At 37.7% G+C, this 14,380-nt stretch overlaps 1 protein-coding gene across 1 annotated transcript in view; it reads left to right on the top strand.

Moving 5' to 3' along the window:
• LOC126199086 (synaptic vesicle glycoprotein 2B) overlaps nucleotides 1–14,380 on the top strand; it is a 388,030-nt gene that overhangs the window by 338,019 nt on the left and 35,631 nt on the right. The window contains exons 5-6 of the mRNA XM_049935833.1: nucleotides 4,981–5,142; nucleotides 13,347–13,509. Coding sequence (XP_049791790.1) covers nucleotides 4,981–5,142; nucleotides 13,347–13,509 — 325 coding nt within the window. The remainder of the gene's footprint in view (nucleotides 1–4,980; nucleotides 5,143–13,346; nucleotides 13,510–14,380) is intronic.

The following is a 14,380-nucleotide window of genomic DNA, read 5'->3' on the forward strand; positions in this document are numbered from 1 at the left end:
GGACCGCGGCCGATTTAAAGGCTATCACCTTGCAAGTGTGGTGTCTGGCAATGACACCACAATTTCCATACATCACTATCTACACTACTTCTCTTGAATAGAATCCCCTTGTAAATTCTTTAATAATATCCTATTTTCTCATGTCCCCTTTTTCCTAGACAACTTTCGACCAGTTTACAGTTCTTGTCATGGTTCTGATTCCCGCAGATGTCATTACAAATGTCTCTAATCTCTTGTTCATGGTCCACCCCCGTTAAATACATAATGCTGATTGGTCCACGAAAGTGCCTCACCATCTAGTAATTTCTCTATAAATTTTATCTTAACAGTGTGAGACATTTCAAAACTGAACTGTTCCTTGCAGAATTGTGAAATGTCTTTTGGGTGTAGTTTGTTATCTCCTGGGTAAGTTTTAATTGGGAAATTTCCCCAGACCCCATTAACACTACTAATAATGAATAATGAGCGTATGGCATCGGTGGCCGGGAGACCCCTCGCGGGGCGGTTCAGCCGCCGCTCCACAAGTTCTTTGACGCCACTACGGCGACTTGCGAGTGAATGAGGAGGAAATGATGATGAAAGACACACAACACCTAGTCATCTCGAAGCAGAGAAAATCTACAGTTTTTTTTTTTTCTTACATTAACTACCCTACTACCAATTTCTGTGACCTTTCTGTCAGTATCAATTTTGTTTCCAAAAAATCATTTCATCTGGTCAAATTCAGTTCTCAATTGAGAATTTTCCTTATTTACAAAATCAGCAATATTTTTAAATTTTGACTGGTCGTTTGAAATTTCATTAGTTAAATTTGTTTCAAAATCTACAATTTTGCCCTCAACAGTCAAGTACTAAGTGCTTTATGACTTGACTCAAAAGTAATTTGCCACTTTTTGAAAGTTTGCTTAGTTTGTGCTATCTGCCCCAAATTTGCATTGATTTTTGATTTTAAACCACTCACAGCCTTTGAAATCGAACTGTCAATCTGTTGGCTCAAATTTCGACTTACAGCTTGTAGTTTTGCCTGAGAACTGTCAGTTTGTTGGCTCAAATTTCAACTTAATTCTGCCTGAATACTTTCAATTCTTGAATTTATTTCTGCCTGAGAATTTTCAATTCTTGGATTTATTTCTACCTGAGGGTTGTCAGTTTTTGATTTTAAGTCTGAAAACCTCTTTTCTAATGCTGTCGACATTCTTACACTGTCAGAAACACTTTCACTAATATCTGATCATGTTAGAGATGTGCTCATATTTACTGATAAACCTCTGTCATTGACACCAGATTCTGAATCATTCTCCATGATAAACTAGAAATTTTAGAATGTAAGTACAAAGGGCGTTCAAAAAGTTTTGCACAGTCGTCTCTAAATTTTTTATTTTTTGCAGGAGGAGAATGAAATTTTTTGTAAACATATTTGGAACATTTATCTGTACATTGAACCTACTCAATATAGCCTCCAATATTCTTTCCATGATGTAAATTCACTTTGGTAAAATTCTGGGGATTGACTTTTACACCATTACTTGACACAGGAAATAAGGTCTTTCTCATTATCAAATGTTTTACTGCGCAGGTGGACCTTCAGACGATCAAAGAGGCAAAAATCATACGGAGCCAAGTCCGGACTGTAGGGAGAATGAGGAACAGTTTTCCAACCCATTTTCCTGATTTTCTCCTGTGCCATAAGGGCTGTATGGGGTTTGGCATTGTCATGGTGTAGTCTGATGAGCTGACCCTGTATGGGGTTTGGCATTGTCATGGTGAAGTCTGATGAGCTGACCCTGAAGCTGTGGTCTGTGGGTCTTGATAGCACATTGCAGCTTGTCCAATGACAAACAGTAATGGTCCCAGTTAATTGTGGAGCCAGGTTCCAAAAAGTCAATGAAAATCCATCACCGATCGTTGTCACAACCTGACATCTACTTCATGGTCCATTATGGCTCACCTGTAAATAAAAGAAAATACGTTTATATACCAACTCATAGCTAAATGTCCCAAGTAGTTCACAAAAAATTCCATTCTCCTTCTTAAAAAAATAAAAAAATTAGAGACAAATGTGCAAAACTTTTTGAATGCCCTTTGTATTTATCTCTGTGTCCATCGTCGGTCGTTGGTGTCCATGTTTTCGAAATTCATTCAGTTCCAGAATGGTTCATTAGGTAGTTTCACTCTTCATGTGCTCCCAAAGTAAACGTATTTTCTTCTGAAAAAAAAAAAAACAGTGGTATTTCATAAATCCTCTGATCTTCCATCATTTAAAATGTAACCAGGTTCAGAAGAACAGTTCCAACATCAAATCTACTGTAACTTCTCATACCAGCTGTATTCACCAAATCTAATGTAGCAATCCCATCAATTCAGGTTTAAGATTGTACAGCTGATCATACCATGTTTTACATTTTTGGAGGTGATAACTTTGCTGCAGAAAGTCTTGGGCCACTACCAGACGTACACAAATTAATCTGTTGACAACACTTGTTCGGGAGGTGTAAGATATACAAAAGAGATACTTTTTTTTACTTATCTTGATTTTATCTTCTTGTTGTTTTTGGCTCCAAATTTTGTTGTATCTAGGGGTACGTTCTTGAGGCTGTAATTTTTATAACATTGCGGGTTCTTGTTGAAATGAATAACTGATGATGATTTGCTTGTTGCTATTAATATATTTTATTTTATCCCATTCTTCCAAATCACACTGACTTTACTGTTTTCACTTCTATCACACCACAAATTACATTGTTGTTGAGAAACTTAGAAAAATGTCTACTTCCATCAGCGGCACTACCTACATTCTGTGGCACTAACTACATTGCAAAAGAGTTTACAAAGCAAAAGAGTTCACAAACGTTCTTGACAATAGAAGAATCTTTGCTCAAATATATCACTATTTTGTAAATAAAACCAGAAATAAATTTAATGATTCACATTAGATTGTACAATTACTAATATGAATTTTAAGTATACCAGAAATTTCGTAATTTCAAATATTTTTAAAAGAAGAGTAATTTTAACTGTACATACAGAGTACTAACAAATTAATTTCTTTTTATACATTTTAACCCGAAACATAACACATTGTACACAAAATCATATGAAGTTCATTCAGTTAGACATCTGATAAAATGTTCACCTATACAAGAGTAGATAGTATACATGGTATTAGTTATTTCTATATAAAAAAAGTTAATGTTACAGGAGGGTGACCCATTGTAAACCACAGTCCATCCCCTAAATACTGATCTGGGCCTAATAATCCTACCTGCTGACAAAGGCTCCACCACTGTCTTTTGAACCACAAGGATTGTCTGTCTACCTACCACCACCACCACCACCACTTACTCCTGTACAGTCTTAAGCATCTCCTAACCTCCCAGTCATGTGATCTACAAGCTAAGCTGCAACCAGTGTCCTGCATTCTACTTGGGTATGAAAACCAACAAGCTGTCTGTCCTCATGAATGGCCACTAAAAAACTATCTCAAGAAGCAGCAGGACCATCCAGTTGCTGAGGACACTGCCTAACACAATGTTCTTCATTTTAACAACTGCTTCACAGCCTGTGCCATCTGAACTGTAGTATATCCTATGTTCACATAACTGTCTTGGCCTCAACCTTCATTAGTCATTGTCCTTCACCAACCTGTCCCAATCTCTGTTCCCACTCCAGCACAGCACAGCTCTCTATCCCACCAATGCACTCACAGTCATCTTACTTCTTTCCTGATGCCCCCCACCCCTCACCCCACCCCTCTCCTGCCAACTGCATGTAGCTCTGTGTGTGTGTGTGTGTGTGTGTGTGTGTGTGTGTGTGTGTGTGTGTAAGTACAATCTAACTTCTGCACCATTTCAGTGCAGTAATGTATTAATTGTAAATAACTATTACAGTAGTTGTATTACACAATTATTACCTTATAAATAAATTAAAAACTATTTTATTTTAAATTCAGTGCATTAGTATTTGTAAAGTGACTCTTTCATATGGTGTTCATTAAAAAATGACGATCATTCCACTTGGGACCTGTGGAATGGTACATCAGCTTATTTGTTTTAGTTGTAAATATTTGTCATGTATTGTTGTTTTTCCGACATGTTCTCCATCCTGGAGGACCTCCTCACTATGGATCAATTGGAATGAAAGTAAATCTAATCTAATCTAAAAAAAAGTCATGTGTCAATTCTTTTCAGTCGTGTTGCTTACAGCATTGATGTTTCATGGAAACAGCTTATTTGGTCATCCTTCTTGAAATTCACCTCTGGCAGTAACCATGACGAAAATTTGTAAACCAAATGTAAACAGTTGTTTCTGAAAGTGATTGATTATTGAAAGTTGAGTGAAGTGGTGTGAGCAATTGTTTTGAGTTAGGCCTTTACAATATTTGTAAAAAATCATCCTACAAAAAGAACCTTCAAGTGAATTGCCTCAGGTTTTTTTCTTCCCCCAGCATTGATAATCTAAACTCCTGCTGTAAACAAACAAGTTACCCAGTTTCTACACTGCCATTGTTTTAACAACAATAAATGACAGGTTTTAAAACAATATCAGTGTCATATCTCAATAGAGCCATCTACTTGTCATATGAAAAAGTTAAAAGGCAACCTTCTCAAGTGGACAAGACTCTCATGTTTCCATCTTTTTACCTTAAGGAGAAACACTATAATATTGTGATAACATATTGTAATATTATCTGTTCACACCATGAGAAAATAGTGTAAGTAGCAGTTTAGTTTGACAAAATAACATCCAAATTTGGTCCTGCTTTTGCCTCGTTGTGATATCTCTGTGGTGACATGTCATTATTCTGTGTCATTTCAGCTGCTCTAAATTCAGTGAACACTGTTGAAGTAATACCTGTCTGGAAGTAAAACAAACGTGCCTCTGATCTCTAACTGGAGAGATACACTCATATATTAACTTTGCATGACATAATAAGTTTTTCTTGTGCAGGAAAAGATTATTGTCAGATGTGTTCATCTTCAGGTTACGGAAAGTTCCACTACCTCCTCCTGACAGTTTGCGGATTTGTTAGCACTAGTGAGGAAATGGATGTCATCTCCATGTCTTTCATTCTCCCATCAGCACAATGTGATCTCAATCTCAACACACAGACTAAAGGATGGCTCAACAGCATAATATTCATAGGTAAGTGAGAAAGCTTTCCTCGTATTAAGTATTGTTTTCTCAATTATAAATGTAATGATTCTTTAAAAAAAACTCAAAATTGAATTGATATTTGTTGTATTATTTATGATACAATTGTACTTTTATTGAGTTTTAATATAACAATTATTCACTTTCATTGAGGTTTAATAGAAATTGGAGTGAAGACATTTTGTGGTAGAACACTGTAAATGTGACATAAACATTTCCCAAAGACGTTTGTAAATAATCTGTATGAGCATTGCTTTCTCTCCACCAAACCTGTTTACAAGTAGATACAATTTAAATATTCATTTTACTTGTTAATACACATGTAATATTTATAAACTGGTAATTTCTGTCTTGAAATTTTGATGCATGATGTTTGTTCATGGTAAGTGATTCAATGTGGAGACCTATTTGTTGCCTTTGTTCAAACACAGGATTTTCTGCTTGGATGCTTCTCTTTACTCCCCCCATGATTGATGTAAACTCATCCTAAAGTTTAGTTTCCCTGCAAGTGTGCCATTTCAGATGCATGGTTTAGTTTCCTTTTCTATTTGCCATGACTACACAGTTTCTAGACAAATGGCTCTGAGCACCATGGGACTTACCATCTGAGGTCATCAGTCCCTGTTTCTAGACATTGGTACTGTTTTGTGGTGTTGATGTTATACCCATCACCTCATTAACTACATCCATTTGGGTTCATTCCTTCATCATTTGTATTATATCTCTAAGCATCATTTATTTTCTTGTCCACCTTTCCTCACAACAAAAAAATTGCTTTCAATTCTTAACACTCCAAATTTTCTATGTTTTATTGTGTTATCAGCACTGCTGCAAATTGTTCTACCTCTGAGTTTGCTAAGTAAATCTGTTCTTCTGCCTCATATTGCATCATAATTAAGAAAAAAAGCCACAGAGCTCATCAGCCTATCAACAGGTCTAATATACTCCTCTATTCTTTTTTGTTTTGTGGTAGTTTTTCATCTAAACACTCTGTTTTACATATTCTGTTCATTAGCTACCCCTGCCATTATCCTTTCTGCTTCCTCTCCCATTATCAAGTGATTTATTCCTGAATGCTTTACTTCATATCCCACTGAACTCTCCTTTCTTCTGATGACAGCTTTCTATAAAGTGCTCTCATGTTTTTGCTTACAAGTACAACTTAATGTCAGTAGCAAAAGATTGTGCCAAATTCTGTCCAACTGGCACATTAGATTGTCAAAATTCTGAGCTGATTGGAGAGCCCTGCCCTTAATGCTCCAAACATTCTCAGTTGAGGAGAGATTTGGTGATCTTGTTGGCTAGGATAGGGCTTGGCAAGCATCAAGAAAAGCAGTAGAAACTGTCACCATGTACGGGTGGGCATTACCTTGCTGAAATGTAAGTCCTGGATGGCTTGCCATGAAGGGCCACGAAACAGTGGAATATTGTCAACGTATTGCTGTAATGTAAGGATGCCATAGGTGACAACCAAAGAGGTCCTGCTATGAAAAGAAATGACAGTGAAGGCCATCACTTCTGGTTGTTGGGCTGTATGGCAGGCGACAGTTGGGTTGGTATCCCACCACTGTCTGGAGCGACTCCAGACGTATCTTCCTTCTGTAAGCTCATTGACTGGAGTAGAATTGTCTTCAGTGATGAGTCCTGCTTCAAACTGAGACTTGATGACCAGCAAAGAGGTGTCTGGAGATGACCTAGACAGCAGCGGGATACCATCCAACTTTTGCCCACCATAGAGTCTGACAGCAAGGAGTGATGGTTGGCGGTGCCATTTCTTTTCATAGCAGGACCCCTTTGGTTGTCATCCATGGCACCATTACAGTATATCAGCATGTTGATGACATTCTATGCCCTGTTTTGTTGCCCTTCATGACAAGTCATCCTGGGCTTACACTTCAGCAAGATAATACCGCCCGCACACGACGAGAGTTTCTACTGCTTGTCTTCATGCTTGACAAACTCTGCCTTGGGGAGCAAGGTTGCCGGATCTCTCCCAATGTAGACTTTTTGGAGCATTATGGTGATCTGAGATGCCAAGTGGACAGAATTTAGCACAATTTCCCTCAGGAGGACATCCAACAACACTGTCAATCAATGCCAAGCTAAATAACTGCCTGCATAAGGGCCAGAGGTGGACCAAAGCATTATTCACCTGCTCAGTTTGTGAAGCTCTTTCTCTTGAATAAATTGAATTTTTCTGAAATTGTTATTATTTGTTTGCCTGTACATGTACACTACATATGCCAATATCCATCCTATTCAGATAATTCTTTCGTGGTGTGTTGTCTTCTTTTATGCTAAGAACATAGTAGAATATGCTGATATTCTTTGTTGGCTTATGTAAGATAGGGAATGGCCAAGATGCCTTTAATTGAGGGGTGGGAAGGTGATGTCGAAAAAAGTCTGGAATGCCAGGGGAACATGTAGCTGAAGGTCATGATGCATGGAGAAGATTACAGGAGGCCTTTTCCATCTGTGGATGTCAATCAAGTGATGATTATGATAATGATGTCATAATGTCATTTTTTATTAGTAAACTTCACTTTTAACATCACTGTGTTGCATCACATTTCAAATCCTTATTTGATTTTCCTACAGATTACATATATATTTCTTTGGCACATGAAGAATGTTTGTGCAGCTAAAGCAAATAACCATCCGAACAGATTACATTTGTGCATGCAAGCAAATCAGCCAAAATAGCACACAAAATATGTGAACCATGAGCATTAAACAAGTATCAACAAATACAGGACACAAAAGATGATGTTCTGTAAGAAATGGAGACTAGTTAAGCACTAGAATAGTGCTAATTGAGATCTGTCTCTATTCACAAGGAAGATCTTACACTGTCACTTTCAGGGAAAGTTGGGGGAAAAAACATCAGCTGCCAATGCTGAACAATTGTGTGTCTAGCAGCTGGTGTGTGAACTCTTTGACAGCTGTGAAAAATAAGCACAGTGGTCAAAAATCTTGATTGTTCCATCAGCCCCCTAGGGAGAAGCAGAGCATTGTCTAAAAATTGTGCAGGAAAGTGCACTCAAGATCCAGAATGTGTTCTGTGCTCAGGTAGAGAATCTGCTTCAGATGGTTGTACTTGTCCCTGAGGCTGAGGCTGGTTTTGTGGCACAAGAGTAGGCAGCACTTCTGGAAACACGTTTGTAGGTTTAGTTCTGTTTATTGAGACTGCTGTAGCTTTACCATTTAATAATATATCCAGAGTATGTGCTCCTCTTTTGAACGCACAATGTGGGCCTGTGTATTGAGGTTGTAGCAATAGCATGACATCATATGTACATAACATGACATATGGTGCATGTTTGCAAGTCATGATTCAAGTAGATAGGTATCATTCTGTGCCTGGACACTTAATGGGGGCATACGTGTGCAATATGTTCTCTCAGGTGACAAATGAAGTCTGATTGGTTGTGATCATGTAACTGTATGGAACTTGGATCAATAAATTCACTAGACAGTCAAAGTGCTTTGCTCTGCTGACAATGAATCCAAGTATGCTATGTAAGTGATATGAAGACCAAATAAGACCATGGACCAGCCAGTTGTCTGACTTGTTTTGTGACCCATCAGTGCAGTCTTTGAAGAATGATGCCAATTTTCAGTTGTGCTGTTGCTCACTGGGTAGTAACTAGTTGTTCTCTAATGGAGAGCGCCACAGAACGTACTGAGTAAATAACACCAATTTGAATTGTCAGCCATATTCTGTGGTGATATGCAGTGGACAAACAAAGCATGAAACCCACTTTAACATAAAGGCAAAGTCTTGTACTTTTGCCAGTATCTTAATAACTGGTATATCTTCTGGCAATGGGTGAAACGGTCACTTGCAGTCAACTGATAACAGTGACCACTGAATGGTGGAAGTGAGCGTACTACATTATGTGCACATGCACAAAAAATGTGTCTGGAAGATCTCCAGCTGGCACGAACACATGATGGGATTTTGTACTGTGCTGAAATTGAAGACACACATGAGCCCCCTCGTAACTACAAAATATGTGTGGCAGAAAAGGCAAGACCTTCCACTTGAATCTCCCTATAAAGCTTCACATATGAACCAGGAACATCAACAAGTTGTAACTGGAGAGTGGACAATGCATCATTCAGTAGTTTGCGGAGTTTGTGATCAGATACTTGTGCCTCTGCAAACAGGACAATATCAATAACATTTGTTACAGTGTTAACTTGTAACAGTCAGTCAACAACTACATTTTGAATACCTGAAACGTGATGAATGTCTGTGCTGAAATTGATAATGATTTCCAGATGGTGAACACACGTTGTTGTTCTACTCTCTGGCTTCCAGCTCTGGTTGAAAGTATTTGACTGGTTTGTAAATAACAAGGAGCTGATGATCATAAGTGCTCCATTTCCATTGCAAAGGGGAGAGCTTGTGTGAGATGTAGCAAAAGTATACAAAAGGAATTTCTGTCTGGTCTTTAGCTGACTAATGTAAAGATTCTGAGATAAAAAAAGTCCAGCAATCATGTGTACCTACATCTGACTGCTACTGGTGTTTGGGCAGCACAACGTAAGGTTTACTTGCTTGTCTGACCTTCAAACTCTTATCCTCTGCCATTGCTGGAGTTGTGACGAGACAGCAGATCATGTATTTGTTTAGCTAGAGCTTCAGCATTGTCTGACAGGCAATAATAATTTGCATGCATTGCTGCCAGTGATGAAGCACTGTTGCGCCACACCACTAGTGCATTGATTGATGGTGGTATAATTGTGTCTTGAATCCTGTCAGCCAGATATGCAACAGCATATAATGGCATTTACATCTGAGGTGCTCATATAGCTTTAACTTGATCCAGAAGACGGTTACTCTGAAGCATACATAGCAAGGTGTTGGGTACAGTTTACATATCGGCTTTCGTGTGTAGATGTCTCAGGTATTGTGACAGCTTCTTGTCTCTGATGGCATCCTGTGTTAGGACTTCAGTCACATGCCCTTCTTGTGATATGGACACTCGGCAGATCAATTCTGTCTTGAGTTTCTCATAAGAATATTGTGCAGCAGGTGCTGTAATATGTCTTTGACTTAAGCTGTGTAATGGTGGTCCAGCCAACTGACCACTAGAGTAAATTTGGTGAATCGGTAGTTATTCCCACACAGTGGAAACTTGCTTCTACCTGTGAAAACTAGAGTGCTGGATTGTGAATCCAGATGGTGGCATTCACATGGCAAGTTGCAACACTGATGGACCTTCTGTGCTCACTGAGTCATGCATTTTCACAGCTTGAAAAAAATTCTTTGGTTACTCTAAAGAGTTTGTACTGCTCCTTCTCGCTTTTCTGCGCTGATCACGTAGGGGTCACTAGTGTCAGCACAGCTAAGGCAATAACCATCTGAACAAACTGTGTTTGCTTGTTCAAGCAAATAAGCCAAAATAGCACAAGAAATATAAACAATCATGTAACATTTAATAATGAATATAGAATGTAAAAGAAAATCTTCTGTAAGACCTTGTGATTAGTTAAACACTAGGATGGTGCTATCAAATCTGTCTCTGTTCATGAGAATGTTCTCACACAGTCACTTTAATGGAACGTCACAAAAAAAGAAAAGAGAAAAATCAACCTTTGATGCCAAACAAAAGTGCCTGTGGTAACTGGTGCATGAATTCTTTGACTGCTGTGAAATGTGAATACAGTAGCTGATGATCTTGATTGTTGCAAGACTACTACATCACAGAAAACTTTCTTCTCTTTCTCCATTCTGCTGGCATTAGCAATCTTCCATAATGCCGTTTACTAAATGGCAGAATTATTTCGTGTCTTTGTCAGTTTTGATTTTTTAGCAAGTCACTATTATCATTCCTCTAGCTGCTCATCATTTTCATCTTTCCTTTGTTTATTCTGTAGCTCTCTAGTTTTTTTGCCTGTGCCTTCACCAGCAATTTAACTGAGAACGCTTGTTTTGGAAATCCTAAGTTGATAATTTTTTACACCAAATCTAATAACTGTAGCTCCTACACCTCCCATTCTTGTTATTAATTCTAAATGCATCTCAACAACTTAATGGAAGCCTGTAGTTCCACTTCTCTTCTACTGAAATAAGCTAATAATTTTCAGTTAGACTGTTCGTCAGTGTTAGAAATAATTTCCAATTCATCTCATTTTGTCCTTTATTTTTAGTAATGTGCATCACTGTGTACTTTTTTCCCTCATTATGTTGAACTTCATGTTACTGTTCTTGACTTGAATATTATGTTATGATTGTATGTTTGCATCTGAGAGTGCTTTGCACTCCAAAAATCAGTTTATAAATCTTGACTCATAACCGCATGACTATGATCAGTTCTGTGTCACTGTTAGATTTCTTGTAATCTACCTCTTTTTTTCCTCCTATTTTCGATTTTAGCCACTCATTCATCACTACCAGATTGTGAATCAAATTTGTATTTTCATCTGAATGTACTCTGAAATCCAGTATTAGGTTTCTTATGTTTCATCTGACCTGATTTAAATGCAATTGATATCTTTCCATGTGTCCCAGTGTTTCCATAGATACACTCCTTTCTTGTGATTCTGGAAGACAGTATTTGCTTCAGTTGGTTGTAACCTATTGCAGAACTCCTTCGTTTTCAGTTAGCATCCCAATCTCCCAAGGCTATCTGTGTTTCACTCATTTTCACATATTTATCAGTCCAACATTGTCCTGATATTCTCACAGTTTCATCATCAGGATTTTATATGGACATACTATATAAATATGTGCAGTTGTAGTTGGCATTGCTTCATTTCTGTTTAAATAAGAATGGTTTATCATTGTGTTGCTTGTAATAGCTCTGGTTTTCCCAATGTTAGGTCACAAAAACCATTTATAAACACTTTTGATTACACTGAAACACAAAACATATTAAACACGGTGTAGGAGTGTGATTAATCCTGTTAATCATCAAGGACTATGAACAAAAAACCGGCATTAGTATTGTGGTGGAAACCACTCGTAGACAAGACTAATTCCTTAGCTGAATGGTATCACAGGTTGCCAAAGTAGAAGTTAACAGTGGCAGGCAGATGTCACCATACCAGTATCCCAATGAGCCCAGTTAGTAATACATATTGCTCAGCTAATAACCAGTGTAGTACAGAGTCATCGTCAGTACTTCAGGCAGCTGTGGAGATGATCACATTCACTAACCAACAGAAGTGGGACCGGGCCAGCAGCCCCTTACCCTTGAATTGGCTGGCTGGCAGATCCATGCCACCCACGTGCCAGAAGTGGCGTGTTGGTGCCCACTCACAGCAGCTGTAGTGTGACGTATTGGTAATATGAGACATCCGTCAATATATCTGGCAAGATTACAAAACCCTTGATCACCTTCTGTTCACAACACTGCAAACACATGCATCACAGGTGATGCCAATATCCTTTAATTATCTGACCAGTATGCTCTCCATTCCTTTCATTTCATTTGATTTTGCTTCTCTCTACTAGGTCTAGCCTTAACGCCTATTCAACTTCCTTTCTAAGAAATCCCTATTCAGACTGAAGGAGGACTAGTTTGTAGCATGATAGTGACAAGTACACTACCACTAGTACTCATCAACTCATAAACCTTTTCATCCACATTGTGTCATATCTCATAAAAATATATGAAAAGTAAGAGCACAAAGTTACAAGTTGCTAAAACTGTATTTTTATCTAACAAGAAGAGCTACAAATAATGAATGGATGAATGCCAGCAAGAAATTGAGAATCCAGGGTAACATACAGGATAGTGCTCCCCTTTCTCATTCTCTCTCTCTCTCTCTCTCTCTCTCTCTCTCTGCATTCGCATATTGTCTTCACTCATAATGAAAAAAAATACCCATTCTAAACCTTAAGATATGACAGTCTTTTTTTGTTTATTCTCTGTTATACCTGTTATAGATACTCCAGTTTCTACCAACTGTGAGTAGACACAACGTTTTGGTCTTATACATCATTTTTCCGCCATAAAAATTTTGAATTTTAATTTGTTTACTAGACATATTACAGTAGGAGTTACAGACAGTGCTAATGTAACAATGTCCTAAACAATAAAATGTCTTGAGTTTTGTTGTATTTTTTCTAGTACCGTTTTGTACATAATACAGGTAAAAAAATATCACTACAGATGAAATTTGGCACGTCACAATTCATGAAAAGGTAGTTGGTGCAGACTTTATACTCAGTTGTTTTTTAGGTATGATGGCTGGTGCTTATGTATGGGGATCAGCAGCTGACTCACTGGGAAGGAAAAAAGTTCTCATTGTCATATCTGTGATGAATGCGCTGTGTATAGTTGCATCAAGCTTCTGCCAAGACTATATATTTTTCATGCTGTTCCGGTTTCTCAATGGTGCTGCGTATGTATTAACATATTACACTTTGTTATAAATTACTTACAAATTTGATATACTTGTAAAAAAATGCCCTAAATCAAACTTTCAGTATCTTTGTATGCTTATTGCCATTTGTTGTACCAGTATATATTATTTCTGGTCAAATTACCATTAAGTACATCATTTGCAACATTAATCTCTTCTTGATTCTGATCGACACCAAAAGTAATCTAAACAAGTTGTTGCAAATGTCGTTTTACCTAGACACCAAGTCACAGTGGAAGGCTCCTTGAGAGTAAAATGCTATGAATTGTCCAGTCCAAAGGAGAGCAGTTATTACTGTCTGTTGTTAGTCCATACAGTAAACACAAAAGGTGACTAAATCCCATTGACTGCCAGCAGTTGGTGGAGGTAGATGTGCAGAATGCTTTCCAACTTGACCACCTTCCAGTGTGACAATCACTATAATTAGAGTTGTTCAGGAACAATGAATATCTCTCATTAGCTACATTCTTATTTTAATGGTTCAAAACTCATTTTTTTTACAGTAAACACACACAGATATACCCCTCTTATTTGATAGACTGTTCTTTTAAGCTACATAGCATTGTAGCTCATGCAACTAATGAAGACGGATAAATAAACAGTTATAAGGAACATCAACTACTGACTGAAATGCCTATAGGCATTTCTTATGTGTCAATGTTGTTAATTCAAGAAATCATTTAATACACTTATAAGACAATAGAGATGACTTGTTGAGTTGCAGACATGTACAATGAAAAGACAAATACATTACAGCTTTCAGCTAAAGCCTTCTTCAGCAAAGAAAACATACACACATTCACACAAGTACCCACACCTCATGCATGTATGACTGCTATCACCAGAATTT

The sequence above is a fragment of the Schistocerca nitens genome, chromosome 8 (genome assembly GCF_023898315.1).
Source record: "Schistocerca nitens isolate TAMUIC-IGC-003100 chromosome 8, iqSchNite1.1, whole genome shotgun sequence".
NCBI classification, from domain to species: Eukaryota; Metazoa; Arthropoda; class Insecta; order Orthoptera; family Acrididae; genus Schistocerca; species Schistocerca nitens.